The sequence below is a fragment of the Pan troglodytes genome, chromosome 3 (assembly GCF_028858775.2).
Source record: "Pan troglodytes isolate AG18354 chromosome 3, NHGRI_mPanTro3-v2.0_pri, whole genome shotgun sequence".
Lineage (NCBI taxonomy): Eukaryota > Metazoa > Chordata > Mammalia > Primates > Hominidae > Pan > Pan troglodytes.
The window spans coordinates 94637053-94658704 of record NC_072401.2 but is presented as its reverse complement, the minus strand read 5'-3'; the positions used below and the strand labels follow the sequence as shown (position 1 = coordinate 94658704).

Sequence of the window (21652 nt, the reverse complement as noted above, 5' to 3'; positions counted from 1 at the left end):
GCGGTTTCCAAGAACCCAGCAATGACCTTAAGTAAGGATTTACTATAGTTTCTAAATTAATCATTTTCCACTCATTTGATAAGGTGGCTTTTCAGAATGTCCACAACTTGGTTAGATTGATGAGATTAGGAAGTAAAGAATTAAATGAAGAGAAGCTTTCCTAAATCTTGTAAGTAAAAGACAGCACCTGCCTCCAATTGTTATAAATATTTTTAAACATTTTTTGGTTTTAAAACAGATTTTTTATGTCTCAACTGCAGGTAAATGTACACCTTATCTTTCCAGTTCCTGATTTGACAAATGAGCTTTAAATAGTTTCATGAGGGAAAAAAACCAAAATAGAATCCTGAAAAGACTACCAGTTACGTATGCAATTTTAATTTTATAAAAAAATTATAACAAAAGGCCAGGCGCGGTGGCTCACGCCTGTAATCCCCGCACTTTGGGAGGCTGAGGTGGGCAGATCATGAGGTCAAGAGATCGAGACCATCCTGGCCAAAATGGTGAAACCCCGTCTCTACTAATAATACAAAAATTAGCCAGGCATGGTGGCGGGCACCTGTAGTCCCAGTTACTTGAGAGGCTGAGGCAGGAGTATCACTTGAATCTGGGAGGCAGAGGTTGCAGTGAGCTGAGATTGTGCCACTGCACTCCAGCCTGGCAATAGAGCAGGACTCCATCTCAAAAAATAAATATATATTATATATATTTATATATATATCATTCAAATGATATATATATATAATTCAAATGATATATATATATATATCATTCAAAAGATATATATATATAATTCAAATGATATATATATATATATATCATTCAAAACTCAAACATAACTCCTTCTGGGGGACTCAGGACCAATAATGAGATTAAACCTAGGCACTGAAATTATGTCCTCAGGAGAAGAGAAATTGTAGGAACACAGAAACCAAAAGTCATCCATGGAGCTTATTTTTCCCAGGTTTCCCATGCCTTCGTGTAAGTGCTTTGGATTTCACACACCCAAGAGATTTTCAGTCTAAAGTTTAAAAATCTATCCTCAAATAGCTTGTTTTGCTGGAAAGCTTACATTGAAACAATAATTAAGATTATTTTGCCATTGTTTAAAACTTCAAGGGGTCTAATTATTGTCACCTTGGTAATTGTAATTTTGCTGTGACCTTACCTGGAAAAACTCATACTATAATTTAAGTAAAATAAAGAAGTCATCTTCCTTGAAATGACAAAACCATTCCTTTGCTTATAAATTACCTATTGGATTCTTAGTGCAATCATTAATGAAGAATAATTAGAGAAACTGCTTTCAATATTGTATGTGGTCAAAGTTATAAATAAGCCAAAAATAACATATTCTTTGCACGTGTCAATGAGTACTGCTAGGTTTTTGAATTTTTGGACAAAAAGTCTGCACTAAACTTGAGTTCAACATAGAAGCCCTACAATTAGCTGCCTGAATATAACCTGTGTGTTAATAGCATTGCAAAAGACAAGTTCAGCAAGAATGGTCATCAGAGATCAGATGACAATTTCAAGCTATGCAAAATGCAACTCTTTTCTGAACTGCCCTAAAACAAACAAATTCATTTCAATGACTTGAAACTGCTTTCAGTTGACTTCTATGCTCCCATTTCATAGCAATTAAGATAAGCATATTTCTCTATAATGATGTAGAGTCATTGCCACTGACCAGTAGTAGCCTGCTTTCGACGGATAAAATTTTTGGCTTTTCACAAAGGTTTTTAACTAAGTAGTTATTTCTGACATGTCTTTTCAAATTACCCACTCCAACCCCTAAAGAATGACAAGAAAATGAAAATCTGCAAATTAAAAATAAGACCATCAGTCACCTAGACTGTCAAGATGATCCACTAATTATAAGCCAAATGAACTATATTGTGAAACAAAGAAGAAAGCAAGTCATCTACTTAATTCAAATATAATATACTAAGATTTTAAGCATACTTAAAATATAATACATAATTTAAGGCATCATAAATCAATGAGAAGGATATATTTTTCCATATATAGAAAATTATTCAATTATTTTGGAAAAAATGTCCACTTAATTCTTAATAGAATGCCATACAAAAAAAAATCTCAGATGGATTGAAAAGATAATTGTAAATATTCAAACCACACAATGGGGGATGGAGGAAGCAGATGGTATGAGTCTGATATCTTGCTGAGTAAGGGATTCATTCTTTAGAAGTCAGTAGAAGAAATCATAAGGAAAGTGATTTGACTGTATTGAAATTACTACTTTTTCTAAGTCAAAACAAAATAAATCTAAAAAGTAAATCATCCATTAGATAAACATGATTAAAAAATATGACAAAAGATTAAAATCCTTGGCATGGAAAGATCTCGAAAAATTGATTAAAAATACTAGGCTTTTAAAATATAAATGAGAGAAAAATATGCATAATTAGAAATAAAAGAGAAAAATGAATTATTTGGTACTAGTAATAACAGAAATGGAAACTGGCATATTTTTTTCCTATAGTTATCAAAAGTTTACAGCAATGTAACTCCTTAGTAGTGATAAGTGGAACAAGGAGTTACATTTTTGTAAATAGGCACTTTCATAACTTCTGGTGAAAGAGTAAAATGGAGAAAAAATTTAATAGTAAACAGAAATAACATTTAAATACTTTAGAATGCTATAGACTTTAGTATAGCGATTTCATTTTTTTTAGAAATCTATTTATTGCATTTATTCCAACACTTAAAAGGGCAAAAATGGAAAAGGCCAAAAAATGAAGAGTTATTGGAATATTTGCGTAAGTTAAATGATAACATTAAAATACATTTATAGAGTTATAAAACGTATGTAAAATAAGAGGAAATCATCAAAATATTAACAGGAATTTTATTCAAAGTAGTAAGATTACGAATGATTTTTCTTTTTCTTTTCCAAGTTTTGTATAAGAAGTAGGTAACTTTATATAATTAGACAAAAAGAAGCAATTGATTTAAAATTCCCTGTAAATCAAACTGGAAAATATATGTATATAATGATTTGACAAATATCCAATTCATATTTTATGTTTTCTTCTTGAATCAGCCTAGAAACTGAAGACTCTATATTTGGGCCACAATCCTTAATATTCTTCACAACTGCCTCCCTGGGCATTTATAGTTTACGTTCTCAGCTTTCATCAAAAAATTATTTCAAAACAGGCTTATTTGCATTTGGTTTACAGAAGCTGTTGAAGAGAGTGAAGTCCTATGTGAGGCACTGCTTTAGAAAGGAATGCTAAGAAGGGAGACTGGCTTGTCTTATTGCCCTAATATATAAGACCTAAGTAACTGGCCAAATTTTTGACTGGGTTTCTAAAAGCCTGAAACCAAATTCTTAAGCTCAAATATAGTAACTGATATTTTTGTTAGTTTTCCCTTATTAGGTATTGACTTTTTTTACTTGCTAATTTTTTATTATACATTTAATATTTATAATATACATATTTTATTTCTCCAAGTTTCTTTAAACCCTTTGTGGAAGAAGCCAGAAGCTGGACGGATAAGATCAGGGGTCAGTAAACTATGGTTTGGCCCTTGAGCCTATTTTGGTTCAGTATTTGAGTGAAGAATTCTTTTACATATTTAAAAAATTAAAATACATATATATATGTAACATGCATACATACATATATACAGAAAACATAAACAAGGAAGAATATGCAAAAGAGACATACATGGCCCACAAAGCCTAAGATATTTACAGAAAAAGTTTGCCAAACCCTAGATTAAATAGACGGCTAGATGGTTAGTCAGCTACATCTTTAGAGTTTCTCAAAATCCTCCACTACAGGAATACATACTCCTATACAAATTCCTCTGTTAATACAATATATACTCCTCTCTTTATAATATATTGTTCAATCTATTATATCAATTTATTCAAGCATCTATCCAAGAGTTATCCTCTTAAATATGCCAGGCCCACGCATCTCTCTATTCTGTATATACAGGTCATTCCACCTGAAATTTTCTTTACCCTTTCCTCTATTATTTCCTGGTTTCCCTGGCAATTCCAGCCTGAGTGAGTGCTTAATTATAGGATTTCATCTAGAACTCACAACCTGTAATGTGGCACTTGTAAGAACCTGTCACTAATACTGAGTTAGATTGTGTACATGACTTGTCCCACAAAGAGGCTGTAAGCCACTTAGGTGCAAGGATCACATTGTATGTCTTTTGACAGTTCCTAATTCCCTATACTTTGCAAGTTTCTTATAAAGCACTTTTGTAAAGTGTGGTGGAACTACAGATACTGCTTGTTAAAAACACAGATTTTTGAGCTCCTTTCGAAAAGCCCTCAATTATAATCTCTGGGAACCGAGCTTGAGTATTGATGTTTTTTTTTAACGTGTCAAAAGTGACTTTTAGTTGAACTAAAGTTTGAGAAAGATCTGTTTGTTGATTCATTATAGGTATACTATATCAATGCACATCTAACCCTCAGTCCCAGGGAACTATGATGAAGAGGATGCCCATTCTACTACTGATTATTCCTTACTCTCAAGAATGAATGCCATAGGCCACAGAATGATGTGCTTGTTAGGCCTTGGAAGTTACTTTTGGCTTCTACAGGCCAATGTTTTAATTAGGACCAGCCCAGGATGTCAACCATTGAATGTAATAAAGATCTCTGCAGTACAATTCTTGCCACACCATGTCTCTTTTATCGCAACTTTATAGTTAGATGATTTCAGAGAAATTGGTTTATATTCCATTTCACCTAAATTCACTATAAGTGAATCAGAAACCCTATGATCATCCTGTGATTGGCCTATTGAAAAAGGCAGTAGGATCTATGAACGTTGGGTACAAACTGGCATTCATGACTACCATAATATAAAGCTGACTGTGAGGTTACAGAGCAATGACTTATATTTTGAGTGTTTTGCAAAGACCAAATGTCACAACATAAAGCAGTCAGATAATTTGAGTATAAATAACAGTTGATGCTTGAATGCCTCTTTCCTTTACTTAAATTAACTTAAATTGTTTTAATGTAGTCGTATGCAAAGGCTGTCACCCTTTTAAGTGTCAAACTTCTAATAAATAAATAAATATATAATATTTATCTTGTTATTTTAATATTCTTTTTTTATATTTACTACAGGGTTTACTTGGCTTTTAAAAATGTATGCAATGTGCCTAATAGATGTATTTTGATTATTAAAATTTGACATTAAGAAACTTTATTATTTTTTCTTATAAAGATAACATATAGAATCAAAAATAATTTAAACTATATAGGAAATTTTGTTTCCAAAATAATGTAAAATTGCTTTTGTGATAAACTCCATGGATTTACAGTTTATCAGAATGCTAGTAAGAATCATCCTCTCCAGTAGGGCAAAGTATCAATGGTTTTTATAACACACTTCCAAAATAAGCATGCATTATATGTAATAAAATCACAATTCAAGGTAGAATAATTTAATAGCGGACACAGTTTTTGTACATACCTCCTATGTAAAATACTAATTTACCTAAATCTTCCCATGAAAACTAAGAGAGAAAACCAAATTTTAATATCACATGGGCAATAAGCTATGTTTAAAAAATTCTCTCTCTTCTTACTCATTTAAGTGTGCTTTACTAATAGCAAAGGCAGTAGAAATGTACATATTTTTAACACATGCCCCCAATCACTTAGACAATATTAAGTATAGCCATCTTCAGATGGTCAAAAAAAAACAACTTAAAACCAAGGTGAATGATGATATGTATGTTTAAAAGGGCTATTTAGCCTAAATTCCTTTATAAAATGAATTGAAAAAACATAGTTTTTGAACTTTACATGTAACCGTTACATTCACATTTCTTGTGAAATATGTGGTAAAATATATTAAAAAATAACTGAATAGTCAAAGGCTTTGCATAAAAATAAAAGTATAAATCCTGATGATCAATGCTATTTTATTTATTTACTTAATTAGCTGTGCACTTGGCTTTGAAAACCTCTTTATTAAATTATTGACAGTATAAATTTCATATATGTAAAAAGCCTATCATTTGGTAAGATTTGACATATATATGCACCTGTGAAATCATTTTAAAAAATCAAGGTAATGAACACAGTCGAGGCTATTTTGAAAAGGAATATTGATTTCTTTGGGTTCTGGAAAACTAGCTATTCAAAGACTGGATACTCCGGGATTGTAAGTGCCTAACTATGATTGATATGGAGCTGCGTATTTACAGCAATACCATTAAATGATATTCTAGTGACAAGTTAAATCCCTTCACAGTTTGGGATCTTAATTCTGCATGGTGCTGTAGGGCAATCCTTGTAAGGCCAACCAACTTGTCTCCTAGGTACTTGTCCTATCATCATGCATTTTTTTCATCTATTCACACAGGATTAATTGAGCAAATATTTACACTCTGAGAATGTCACCAAGATCAACTTAAAGCAAAAGGGAAAAATAGGCAAAGCATCTCTATAGTACTTTTTTTCTTTAATCTTTTTTCCCTTTCTGTGAAGACTCATCTTCCTGACTTCGCTGCCTCAGTGGTACTCTAGTCAGCACATCAGTCCTTATTAATATTCCTCACCTGGGGCCAGATTTTCCCAGTAGAGCCCTGTGGTCTGATTCTTTCATTCTGTTTATGGAAAAGAGAGGATAATAAATAAATCTTGCAGTAGTTGTGTTTGTTAATTACTTTCATGTTGTTTATAGAAAGAATAGATCAATAAATAAATCCATGCATTAGTTGTAGTGGTTAATTATAGCTTTAAATGACAATCCTTCAGGTTCAGATTATTTTAAAAGCTGTCATTTAATATTAGTTATGGCACTGCATAACTAATAACAAACTATTTAGCACCTTATGGATATTTTGGGTCAAGATAAGCACCATCCTGCTGCTTTTCAAGTCTTATCATAATGCACTAAAGGAGTAATGCATAAAGCCACATTTGTCTCTTTACAACTCTGAGTCTTTTATTCAAAACATGTGTTTGAAATAATATAAAACACCTCCATTTTTTCCATGTGTCTGTCATTATATACATGAAAGTAATATTGATATAACTTTAATTCTTTCATGAGTTTGTCCTCCAACATAGTTTTCTTAATGATTTCAGTAATTTTCATTAGCTTTTTGGGAGAGGTAACATTACTTCTCTGACATTATGGTCCACTAAAATTTTTTATTCTATTTCACCCAAACTTAAATATCTTTGCTAGTTTTTATCATTGTCATTTTTTTTCCTTATTGCAAGTGAAAAGTTTGTCTTTTATTTCCATCCAATTTATTTTTGTTAGTTAAGGCACATTCACTGCTCTTTTATTAATGCTGAAAACTTAATTATTCAAACACAACAAAACTATATCTTTTTAATCAAGAATTACATGCTTCCATGAGAATAAAATTTTTTAATGTATGGTCTGCAATTGATTATAGTATTACCAGTATTGTGTGTTGTATTAGTATTACCAGTATTGTGTATATTAGTATTACCAGTATTGTGTGTGTGTGTATATATATATATATATATATATATATATACACATATTGTGTGTATATGTATATATACATATTTTATATCCAGAGGTAATAATTCTGTAAAAATAAAATATTTTTATGTGGTAAATCCTTTATTCAGCAATAAGCAGTGAATAAAATTATATTTTATTCCTTTGCATTGCTGAAGTAGGAAAAAATTAGGAAATCAGGAAATAATAAATAGATATTACCAGGTAGGGCACTCACACATCATGCTATCTTTCAAAAAGTATATTTTCATTATATTATATGAGAAAGATAATTCATAAAATGCTGTCAAAATTAAAGGAAGGTATTTGACATTTTAACATTAAAAATACAAAATGCATTGGAATATTTTATTTATGATACTTCTTTTTGATAAATGGTTAATATTAACAGAATTCTTAAAGATAAAAGTAAGAAATATATTTTCAGTTTATTACTTGTAGGCTTAAATTTCTTCTATCTATAGAAACAATCTCAATATTTGTAAAGTTAATAGTCTATATAAGGAAAATGATTAAAATGTTTCTTAAATTATGCCATTTCTTTAAAAAATCACTATCTGTAGACTAATCAATAAATTTTTGGTTTTCATTTTCTACTGAATGGTATCTTAAACCCAATGTCATTGCACTGAAGTGAAATGCATCACTCTTTACAATGTAACAGGGCTACATCATTCATCTACCTCAATGATCTTTAAATTGCTATAACCAAGCTACAGTATCAAACAATCAAAATTTCTGTTCATTTCTTGGATATCTCTTATATTTGCAGGCAATTTCTATTGCTGATATTATTAAGTAAATCAGATAAACAAGATTAGAATGCTAGGCACTACATATATGTCATTTTCTGTGTTTCAGATCATTCGGAATGAGCTTCATTTTTCTTTTTCTACTTATTATTGACTTATACGTTAAATTGTTAGATTTCTTGCTTCTCTCCTGCTATTACTGCTATTTCTTTTTTGTCCCACATGCGTCAAAAAATAAGCAAATAATATTAAATTAGATGCTTTAATAAAACTATACAGCCAACATAAAAGTATGTCACAATCCTCTAATGTTTTGAATAACTTTAGATTTTGGTATCTCCTGCTATGTCACTACTTATGCATAAGACCCAAGCAGTTTCAAATTGTTTTGTATGTCTGTCACAAAACTATAGCACACTGTACAGAATAACTCAATTCAAAAATATTTGACCCTTTTCCCTCGCAGTACATATTAGTAATATAGAATGTATCCCTATTGCCTTTATATTTATTTATCTTTCTTTTCTCAAGTGGATGATGTCTATATCCATATCATCTATCATATTTATATTATCTCTATTTCTATCTATCTATCATATCTTCTTTATAAAAAGATTACCAATAGTAAGTACTCAAAACCTATGGATGATGCTATATGATCTTGAAGCAACCTGTGACTTTTGTTCCTCAATATAGGTCTAACCTTGCTATGCCGTGATTCACCCAAATGGCTTCTTGGAAAAGGGGATTGATATAACAGCCCCATCATATTTTTGTGTGACTACATTGTGACCCCAAAAAAAATCAAAAATTAAAAATCACACTTTCGCTAAAAAACCCTACTTATGATTATTTGTCTAAATAACATAATTTTGAAAATACTTCCTCCAAAATTACAATTCACTCTCTAGTGCACCAATGTATTTTCAATCAAAATATATTTCTGTTAGCAACAATAAGATAAAACTGAATATGAAGTCCTCAGTAAGTTAAAACGTGGTTGCCATTCAAAAAAAGAAAAGGAAAGCCTTGAAAAAATGAACGGGAATATTACTTCTACCATCAAAAATGTGGACAGTGAAGAAAAGGCTAAAAGTTAAATATTACATAAAATATTGTAGGAGAAAGTCAAAAGAATAGGAAGAAGTGTAGCCAAAAATTATTTTGTATTTCAGCAATCAGGGTTTTCAAGAGAAAAGCATGAAAGAATTGATTTACCTTATAGAAAAATGTGAGCAATTTTTATAAGTAAGGTTTTTTAAAATAGAATTTTTCTTGGACTTTAATAAACTATAACATAACTATAAAACTGTAATTATATAGAGATTGTCTGTACTTACAGTGTGTCTTAGTCCATTTTGTGGGGCTCTAATAGGATACCTGAGACTGGGTAATTTATAAGGAATAAAGGTCTATTTAGCTCATAGTTCCTTAGTCTGGAAAGTTCTGGGAAGTTCAAGAAGCATGACACCAGCACCTTCATCTTTTCTGGTGAGGGCTTTCATGCTGTGTCACAACATGGCAGAAGTTCAAAGGGGAAGTAGACATGTCCAAAGAGACAAGACCCAAGGTGTTGGCTTTATAATAACCCCTTCGCACAAGAACTAACCCATTCCCATGAGAATTAATCCAGCCTTCCGAGAGTGAGAACTCACTTATTCCAGTGAGAAGGCATTAATCTATTCATAAAAGGTCCACTCACATGAACCAAACACATCCCCACCCTGAGGATCAAATTTAAACATGAGTTTTTGTGGGGACAAACCAATCCACACCATAGCAAACACATGAAAAACAAAAACAAAACAAAAACGTTTTCTCCTTTACTATTTATCACTAATAAGTAAAGGTTTTGGAATTGGGAGAAGACAAGTCTATGGAAAAGATACTTAACTAGAAGTCTAGTCTTTTAACAAACTAAAGGTTTTTTTAAGAAAGCCATTCAACCCACAAAACTTAGGCACTATATATATGTAAGATAGAGATGTTTCACCAAATGATTGCTAATTTTTTTCTTAATGTATGGTCCTTCAGAAATGTTTCGCATTCATCAGAAAAAATAATGCCTACTTGGAAAAACATTAGTATGTATATGAATGAATAAAATGTTCACGTATTTATTTTTTAAAGTAGATACAGCTAACATGAGAGCTATAAGCTATAAGAAAAAGAAAATGTCTGGAAGAGACTACTGTATAATTAGGTTATCTAACACCAACAGCTAGAAAATAAATAGCATTTAGGAGGCCTGAGTTTCTTTGTTTGTTTGTAAAAGACTGAGAATGTGAGAACCACGGAAAGGAAAAGAAGGTGAAACAAATCTTATTTCATGACTTTCAATAAATAAAAATCACGTTGGAATGACAACCCAACCCCTGCATTGTAATTACTTTGTTTGTCCCAAGAATAATTATCCAATTTCCAATTTGCCTTGGAAGGAAAAAGTATACATAAACGTAACACTTTACATGAGAGAAAGAAATATGCAATTTCCCCCACAATCCTAAAAAAGACTGTCTCCTATTTAATGAAAGTGCACTTATTCAAATCATATTACAGCTCCAAATGGCTATAATCAGACATTCTAAAATGCATAAGCCTGTCACTGATAGATTTCTCATCTCATTTTGGGATATAGATTCATATCAACCTTGAAAGAATCAAAAGAAGAAATTCTCAAGCAAAGCATTTCAAATACAATTCCATTTAAAACCACAAAACTACTTTGATTCAGGTACTCCAGAGCAATAAAACCCCCCATAGTTTCTGATTAAGAATTGCCTGGAAACGTTTTCAGTGGATAAGTGCTTTTCTCTTCATGAGCATCAAGTGACTTACTCAGGGTGATTATACTCAGCTAGATGCATTCATTTTACTAGTTAAACATTTCAAAGCACAACCTATATTAATCCAAGCTGTTTGTGGAATTATGTTAAAAATGAGATTCATTTCTCACTTTTGATTATTTTTCAAAATCCAGAAATATTATTTTACTATAACAGGATTTAATAACCCTGAAAAATGTATTTATTGAATTTTTAAAAATCAAAATTAATTACCAGTAAGTAAAAGCCATTTTTTTGCACCTGAATTACTATGATTAATAAAAGTGACTCTAATTACTCAAAAAGAGCATCTCCATCTCCAAACATTTATCTTATTGAAAAGAACTCTATAAAAACTCTGCTTTCTATATAACTTTGGTAGATTATTTATTAAATCTATAGAGAATTTACTAGAAAGACATTTAACACTCTAGAAGAAATGCTGACAATTTAAAATCAGAATAACAGGTCCTCAAAATATTTGTAGCTTCAACAAAATCAGAGGGAAAAGAAGTAGAGAAATAGTAACACTCGGGGAACCTATATCGACAACCTTAAGTGTCATGAACATAATAATTGATAGTAATACTATGCATCTTAAAAATAAGGCCTCATTTTGGAATAAAAATATTTAAATATCACCTTGAAAAAGGGTCCTTCAGAATTATTTGGAATTTGACAGAAATTTTGATAGAATTTGAGATTTTATGTATGTGTTCACTTATGCTCTTACGGAAACTACAGACATGGATTAATTTGTTTGTTGTTTGTTTTTTAGTCTTTATTACTTCTTCAGTTATTTATATATTTATTTAATGCTTAGTAAATCTTTGGATTTCAACATGGTTACTAATTTTGGATTAGGAACAATGTGGACATTCATGTTTTGTTAAAACCTTTTTGATATTATGGAAATCTTTAACTGTACATTATTTTACATTAATTATAATTAAAATCTAAGTAGCAATAAATTTTATTTAAAACGATCTAATATTAATTTTTAAAATTAGAACTAGTAAATCTATAATTTTTAAATGTTCTTTTTCAGAGTCCTTAGTTTCAAACTTTCACCAAAGGAGATAATTTGAAGACACATTTCATAAATTAAAAATAATTTTGGTTATGGTAAGAACTGAGTTTTTTGTTTTGTTTTGTTTTTTTAGACAGAGTCTCACCCTGTCGCTCAGGTTGGAGTGCAGTGGCGCTATCTCAGCTCACTGCAAGCTCCACCTCCCGGGTTCACGCCATTCTCCTGCCTCAGCCTCCTGAGTAGCTGGGACTACAGGCACCCGCCACCACGCCCAGCTAATTTTTTTTTTTTTTTTTTTTTGTATTTTTAGTAGAGATGGGGTTTCACCGTGTTAGCCAGGATGGTCTCCATCTCCTGACCTCGTGATCTGCCCGCCTCAGCCTCCCAAAGTGCTGGGATTACAGGCGTAAACCACTTCATCCGGCCTGAGTTTTATTATTATATGTAAAATTGCCACACTATAAAGTTTCTTCAGAATTTTTTATTCTAATCTAACATTGGAATATTTCCTATATACCAACAGTCAAGCCAAGAGCCAAATCACAAATGAACTCCCATTTGCAATTGCCACAAAAAGAATAAAATACCTAGGAATACAGCTAACAAGGGAAGTGAACGATCTCTACAAGGAGGGCTACAAAACGCTGCTCAAGGAAATCAGAGATGACACAAATAAATGGAAAAACATTCCATGCTCATGGATAGAAAGAATGAATGTCATTATAATGGTCATACTGCCCAAAGTAATTTACAGATTGAATGCTATTTCCATTAAACTACCATTGACATTCTTCAGAGAAATAGGAAAAACTATTTTAAAATTTTTATGGAACCAAAGAAGAGCCAAATGGTCAAGACAATCCTAAGCTAAAAGAACAAAGCTGGGGGCATCATGTTACCTGACTTTGAACTATACAACAGGACTACGGTAATAAAAACAGCATGGTACTTGTACAAGAACAGATACATAGACCAATGCAACAGAATAGAGAACCTAGAAATAAGACCATATACCTACAACGATCTGATCTTTGACAAACCTAACCAAAAAAAAAAAAAAATGAAGGATTCCCTATTCAATAAAAGGTGCTGAAATAACTGGCTAGCCATATGCAGGAAATTGAAACTGGATCCCTTCCTTATACCATATACAAAAATCAACCCAAGATGGATTCAATAATTAAATGTAAAACCCCAAACTCTAAAAACCCTCGAAGAAAAGCTAGGCAATACCATTCAGAACATAGGCACGGGCCAAGATTTCATGATGAAGACCAAAAGCAATTGCAGCAAAAGCAAAAATTGACAAACGGGATCAGATTGTGGAAGACAGTGTGGCAATTCCTGAAAGTCCTAAAGACTGAAATACCATTAAACCCAGCAATCCCAATACTAGTTACATAGCCAAAGGAATATAAATTGCTCTATTTTAAAGACATGCACACTTATGTTCACTGCAGCACTATTCACAATAGCAAGGACATGGAATCAACCTAAATGCCCATGTGGTACATATACACAATGGAATATTATGCAGTCATAAAAAAGAACAAGATCATATCCTTTCCAGGGACATGGAAGGAGGCCATTATCCTTAGCATACTAATCCAAGAACAGAAAACCAAATACTGCATGTTCTCATTTATAAGTGGGAGCTAAATGATGAGAACCACGTGTATTCATAGAGGGGAACGACACATACTGGAGCCTGGAAGTGGAGGGTGGTGGGTGGGAGGAAAAAGAAGATCAAGAAAAATAACTAATGGATACTAGTCTCAATACCTAAGTGATAAAATAATCTGTACAACAAACCCTCATGACACATGTTTACCTATGCAACAAATCTGCACACCCTGCACATGTACTCCTGAACTTTAAAGTTTAAAAAATTGGAATATTTACAAATATGGTTACAAATTAATTCAACATGATACAGTTTTGCTTAAAATAAGCTCTGCTTAAAATGAATTTTATAACCTAGTGTTATAGATCATTTCTGGAAATAAATCAATTTTTGCCATTTAAAAAAATAGAGCTTCAAAAATTTTTGTGCATGTGAGGTTATATTAGAGAGAAATAATCAGAGTGCTAGTGCTAGAGAGGAGCTACTTCAAATCACAGGCAAAATATTACTCATCATCAAGGTCTAAATTACTTGCACACTTCTGATAAACAATACACAGATAATTTTAAATATGAAACATTTAAATACAGAACTATCCAACTAACAAGGAGAAAATCAGTGTTATTCCATTCATTTTCCATAGCTAGAAATAATGTTTCTTGAATGCAAGGTCACAGAGTTTCACATATTGTGAAAGAAAGGCATGACTAAAGGGGGACATTCTCAATTTTCAGAAATATTTGCCATCAGGTAAATAAGGACATCTTTACATTAACAGGGGGTATGTGTTTAAGGTCCTAGTAAAAATACTGCACATTTGAATAACCTCCCCTCAAAAACCAGGACTATAACAAGAAACAGACTATCCACTCACAACCATGTTTTAATAGACTTTATACTTTTTAAAATGAAGGCCAGTTTTCAAACAGAATGTTTCTGGTTTTGGCACAGCCTTTCTCTCTCTTTCTATGTATATATATACATGCATGCACACATTTTTTTATATATATAAATATATATATATATATAACATTATATATATGCACATATACATGTAAATATATATACGCATGCACATTTTATATATATATAATATATATATTTATATATAATATATAAAATATATATATATGTAAAGATTTCAGTAGAAAAGTTTTGCTCTCTGGAATGGCAACAATATGTGTTACTTGTTTTTTTGTAATATACCACTTTTTTTTTTTCAAGAAGAAAACCTTGGAGTAAACAGTACCCAAATCAATAGCAGAATTATTGTTTTTTTTATGCTTTAAGTTCTGGGATACATGTGCAGAACTTGCAGGTTTGTTACATAGGTATACACATGCCACGGTGGTTTGCTGCACCCATCAACCTATCATCTACATTAGGTATTTCCCCTAATGCTATCCCCCACACAGCACCCCACCCTCTGACAGGCCCCAGTGTGTGATGTTCCCCTCCCTGTGTCCTTGTGTTCTCATTGTTCAACTCCCATTTATGAGTGAGAACATGCAGTGTTTGGTTTTCTGTTCCTGCGTTAGTCTGCTTAGAATGATGGTTTCCAGCTTCATCCATGTCCCTACAAAGGACGTGAACTCATCCTTTTTTATGGCTGCATAGTATTGCATGGTGTTTATGTGCCACATTTTCTTTATCCAGTCTATCATTGATGGACATTTGGGTTGGTTCCAAATCTTTGCTATTGTGAACAGTGCTGCAATAAAAATATGTGTGCATGTGTCTTTATAGTAGAATGATTTACAATCCTTTGGGTATATACCCAGTAATGGGATTGCTGGGTCAGATGGTATTTCTGGTTCTATATCCTTGAGGAATCACCACATTGTCTTCCAGAATGGTTGAACTAATTTACACTCCCACCAACAGTGTAAAAGCATTCCTATTTCTCCATATCCTCTCCAGCATCCGTTTTTTCCTGACTTTTTAATAATCACCATTCTAACTGGCATGAGATGGTATCTCGTTGTGGTTTTGATTTGCTTTTTTTAATGACCAGTGATAATGAGCTTTTTTTCATATGTTTGTTGGCTGCATAAATGTCTTCTTTTGAGTAGTGTCTGCTCATATCCTTTGCCCACTTTTTGATGGGGTTGTTTATTTTTCTTGTAAATTCGTTTAAGTTCCTTTTTGACTCTGGATATTAGGAATACAACTTACAAGGGATGTGAAGGACCTCTTCAAGGAGAACTACAAACCACTGCTGAAGGAAATAAGAGAGGACACAAACAAATGGAAAAACATTCCATGATCATGGATAGGAATAATCGATATCATGAAGTTGGCCATGTTGCCCAAAATAATTTATAGATTCATTGCTATCCCCATCAAGCTACCATTAGCTTTCTTCACAGAATTAGAACAAAAACTACTTTAATTTTCATATGAAACCAAAAAAGAGCCCATATAGCCAAGACAATCCTAAGCAAAAAGAACAAAGCTGGAGGCATCTTGCTACCTGACTTCAAACTATACTACAAGTTTACAGTAACCAAAACAGCATGGTACTGCTACCAAAACAGACATATAGACCAATTGAACAGAACAGAGGCCTCAGAAATAGCACCACACAACTACAGTCATCTAATCTTTGACAAATCTGACAAAAACAAGCAATGGTGAAAGGATTCCCTATTTAATAAATGATTTTGGGAAAACTGGATAGCCATATGCAGAAAACTGAAAGCAGAATTCTTAAAATGGGAAAGAGTATGCATCCCAGCCAACCCAAAGTTTCAAAAAAGTTTTCCTTAATACCATAGTTTGTACCAAAAACAAAGGAACAAGTATCAATCAATTTTCAGTCACTACAGAATAGCTTAATTAGGACTAATGTCTTAGTGATGTCTAAATAGCTCCAATGGGTCAGGTGTCCTGGTTAAGAAGGAAAATAAAATTACTGGAAAAAACAGACAGAAAGGAGGCAATACAAGCATCAGTAACCTAAAGCCATTATTACAATTCCAATTATGCATTACTCACATGGACATAATATTCATTAGTTTGAATGAGAGTCACCCCCCTGCCAAATAAATGAATTATGAAACTTCTATTAGCACTTTTTGTGAAATTAATGCTCAAAACTATTCAAATTTAAATTATATAAAACCTAGTTACTGCTAAAAGAGAATGTGTAATCCCCTTGAGGCATCCAGATAGGCCTGAGAGAACAAGATATATATATATATCTTTCTCTCAGACTACAGAGAAATTTAGAGAGCAGAGAAAACAGAAAATTTGAGGTGTAATGAAAAGCCCCTGGAATTGTGGTTCAACAGAACCTATCATACCATGAGTGTTGTCATGTAATAAATTTGTCTGTGGTAGGCTTCCAACACATATGGGTGAATGGCTTACTCTTTGAGTCTCTCCTATCACTGTCTGCCCACTTGTGCAATTTCTGTGAAATAAACCTTCACTATCTGTCACTTAAAATTAAATCATGACAATGAGATCTTGCTAAAGGAGTACCCATATGAGCAAATGCTTCTTAATTCTGTGAATTCCTAATATAAGTTCTTTTAATCATTATTACCATAGTACTGGGTCCTGGACATTAGTTACTACTAGTGGCTGAAACTAGGAATTAGGTTGTTCAGTGGATGTTAAGTACCACCACATCATATTGTTGAATTTGAGCTGGACCGGAGTTTCACTGGTGAGTGTGTGTGTGTGTGTATCTGTTAGATATTGGAGTGACACAGATTCCAGTGTGCCCCACTGTTGATGCTCTCTAGTAGAGTGGGAAGGAAACTAAACTTTGCCTCCTCCGTATCAGACACAGTCTTGAACTCCTAACCCAACCAATCCTAAGCATGTGGACTACAGATGACACCACAGACTCTCTCGGTCTCTTTATGAGCATATTCATGTCTGTGAATGTTCTCTGAGAGTATGGATGCCAATAGTAGCTAAATTCCTCACAATTAGCTCTTCCCTCAAACGTGGTAAGATATCATACCAAGGTATTGTCAGGGTTCTCCAGGGGAATATATGTATATATAAATATATATTTAAATATAAATATATGCCATATACAGAGATTTGATATGAGAGATTGGCTCACATAATTACGGAGGCCAAGAAGTTCCAAGATTAGCTATCTGGAAACTAGAGAACCAGAAAAGTGGGTGGTATAGTTTCAGTCTAAACCCAAGGGCCTAAGAAACAAGAGAGCCAATGATGTCAGTCCCAGTCTGAGTGTAAGGCCCGAGAACTGGGGGGCTGATGGTGCAATTCCCAGCTGGAGTCTGAAGGCCTGAGAACCAGGAGTGCCCATGTCTGAGTGCAAGAGAACATGAATTTCCCATCTTAAACAGGGAGCAAACTTACCCTTTCTCTGCCTTTTTGTTCTATTCAGTTCCCCAACAGATTGGATGATGCCTATCTGTATGGGTGAGGTAATCTTTACCCAGTACGCCAATTAAAATGCTAATCTCTTCTGGGAATACCTTATAGACAGATCCAGAAATAATGTTTTACCAGCTATCTTGGGACCCCTTAGCCCAGTCAAGGTGACACATAAAATTAACCATCACAACAAGCAAACAGTTCAGATTTTATAGTCCTTCTAGAAAAGTCGTTCCTATTTTCACCAAGACTTGGACACAGAATTGTACCCCATCAGTCATCTTTGCTCCACACTGGAGAGGTTGGCATGATCCCAACCACCAGAAGAGATAGCTCCCGTTCTCTCCAAGAGGCAGTGAATGCTGCTTACCTGAGGTAGAACTCCTCCAGAAGTGATCTCAACCAACCAGCTGCTAACCCTTCCAGAAACTCAGAGTAACCCTAAACATCAGCAGATACGGGTTATTTTCTCTACTCTGCAGTGAAATCAGATAGGCTCCCTAAGAAGCTGAAACAATTTGGTCCACAGAATATACTTTTCAAGAGTGCAGGGTTCCCCTACCCATCAAGAGACTGCTGGGATCAATGATTTTGAGAGTCTAACTCAATGGTAATGTTAGAAAGTATTAGACTGCATATCCATCTCATGACTTTATGGTACAAGCTATTTTCTTGAAGACACATCAGAATAAAAGCTGATGGAGCTAAATGTATAATGATTATATATTATAAATAAAGGAGAATGGGATAAAGAAATAAAAGCTATTGTGTTCACAACATACTATTACTTCATAATATTTTCTTTTCTTTTTTTCTTTTTTTTTTTTTTGAGAAGGAGTCTCGCGTTGTCACCCAGGCTGGAGTGCAATGGCCCAATCTTGGCTCACTGCAAGCTCTGCCTCCCAGGTTCACGCCATTCTCCTGCCTCAGCCTCCCGAGTAGCTGGGATTGCAGGTGCCCGCCACCACACCCAGCTAATTTTTTGTATTTTTAGTAGAGGCGAGGTTTCACTGTGTTAACCAGGATGATTTCGATCTCCTGACCTCGTGATCCACCTGCCTCGGCCTCCCAAAGTAATGGGATTACAGGTGTGAGCCACCATGCCAGGCCCTACTTCATAATATTTTCTAGATTCTCTCTATTATATAAACCTTCCAAGACACAATTCATTGCTGGAACTAGGACAGTAATTGAAGATGGCAGATTTTCCAATTATGGGCTTAAACTATAAAGACTGGGTTTATGCAGGCTATGTTTACCATCAGATTTTCTGTTATTAGATTTCCATACAACTGTAGATATTATAGTTTCCAAGCCTTGATTAACAGACTTGTAGAATTTTGGAGCCATAAAGGACATTAAATGAAACAAAAAAGTTAGTGTTTCATGCTATCACTGTGACTGTCATGTATAATCCTCTGTCAACCACATCTAAAATTAAGTTACTTTCACCACCTCACATAGCAGCTTCTTGTCAGAATAGCAACTAGACTTTGTAGTTCTTGTGTTGGGTTGAAAATGAATTCTGTTAATTCCTGTATATTTCTGAACAGGTATTATTTTAATTTTCCCTTATTGTGTAACCTACAAACATAATTTCAATTAATCCTTACAAAAATCCTGAGAGATAAGTATTATTATTCACATGTTACATGTGTTACATTCACATATTACAGAACTTGAAACTCAATTTGCTTTGAAGTCCAAAGATCAAATAATCAGTAAGTGACAGAGGCAGAATTTCAACCCAGGTATGTCTAACAGCAAAGGCTACACGTTTTTCCACTACAGCCTGTTAAATCTAGTCTCGCTGTGAGACAATAATCTTAAAAGTACAAATACTAATGGTCCGAATAAACTTGTACTTTTATGGGTATTTCCATTTTTCTTGGAATAATCAATTTAAGTACTCACTATTTCCCTATTCACAACAAATTCTTGCAAACAAATTATACATATATCTTGCTTAACCATTAAAATTATTGTTTATACTTTTGGTGATCAAGTGCCCAACTCTGATAGGAATTGAGGATAAAGAGTGTAACACCCACTAACATTCTAGTTAATTTAAATGCAAATAATTATGTTTCATGTAAATAGAAGAAAAACAAGGCTGCTAAACTTACAGATGCAGAGAAGAATCTTATGGATTCTTACATCAGTATGCACACGTATTCATTAGTTCATTCATTAAATACTTAACAAGCATCTATTATATGCCATTCATTAGGAATACAACAGAAAACAAACATAGTTCTTGTCTCATGAAGTAACATTGTAATGGGAAAGACAAATTATAAAAGAGTAAGTTAATTATATTTACATATACACATAGAAGAGTTATATGTATAATTATATTGTCAATTCACAATATTTTCTAGATTCTCTCTATTATATAAACCTTCCAAGACATGAATTCATTATTAGAACTATGACAGTAAATAACTATGGCAGATTTTCCAATTATGGGCTCAAATTACAACTGGGTTTTATATTACAAAGACTGATATAATATCAGTTTGCAAAAAGTGCTTTAAGAAAACATAAAACAGGGTAATACCAAAAGATAAATGTCATTTTAGATATTCCAGAATCAGAATACAAATAAAATGCTGAATACAAGTGCAATATTTAATCACTGGCTATTTGAAAGCAGAGCTGTTCTCTCCTCCTTATAAGCACAAAGCAATTAAAGATTTTAGTCCCTTAAAAATTGGTGTATTTTTAATAGATTATATAATCTATTAATTAATAGATTATATAATATAATATCCTTTGCGAAGCAGTACATTAGGTTTGCCCAAGAACACAAAGTTGTAGACTTTGTGAATTTAAAGCTGGAGAGCCCGAATAAAGATTCTAAGTATATCTGAGAAACCACTGTACCTAGGAGGTAAAATATCTCTGACGTACATTTTATTTTACCAACTTACGAGAAAACACTTTTATGAAGATATTCAGCATTACTATGCAATTAAGATTGGTTGTGAAACCAGCTTTAATCAGCTTTTCCTAGCCTTATTCCGTTTGTGATAAAGTTCAAAGACACTAAGTCTAGAGTATTACATTTTAATACTGGAATTCAGTCTACAATAATATGTGAACAGCACTGGCAAACTTAACAAAGAAAAATCAGACAAATAAGCAAACAACATGACGTAAAACTCTTCTAATGAAAAACATATATTGATTCCTTAAACGTAGAGTTATTTAATCTTTACTTTTTATGTCTTCTTATAATAACTTTTGCTCAAATTAATTTTTTTTAGAAATTCTATACAGTGACTAACAGAAACAGAAATAACCACATTCTTGGGCAAAATTTAAGGGTATAGAAAACCTTAGCGATTTCAAAATTTGACTTTGAGTTTTACCTGAATTTATCTTCAAGGGTATATACAATGTGCTAACATGTTGATATACCATCTGCTAAATAAGTACCACCTTATGACAAAATAGAAGAACATGTAAAAATTATCAAAGTAAGAAAGTCCTTAATTTAGATGAACACCAGTGAGAATTAAATAATCCCTTCCACA

General features: G+C 32.9%; 1 protein-coding gene across 3 annotated transcripts in view; it reads right to left on the bottom strand.

The window, feature by feature from the left end:
• Positions 1 to 21652, bottom strand: part of GRID2 (glutamate ionotropic receptor delta type subunit 2) — a 1611884-nt gene that overhangs the window by 512945 nt on the left and 1077287 nt on the right. For 2 of the 3 annotated variants that reach the window (XM_054682694.2, XM_054682695.2), the window contains one exon: positions 6574 to 6621. In XM_054682694.2, coding sequence (XP_054538669.1) covers positions 6574 to 6621 — 48 coding nt within the window. 3 annotated transcript variants of the gene reach the window in all.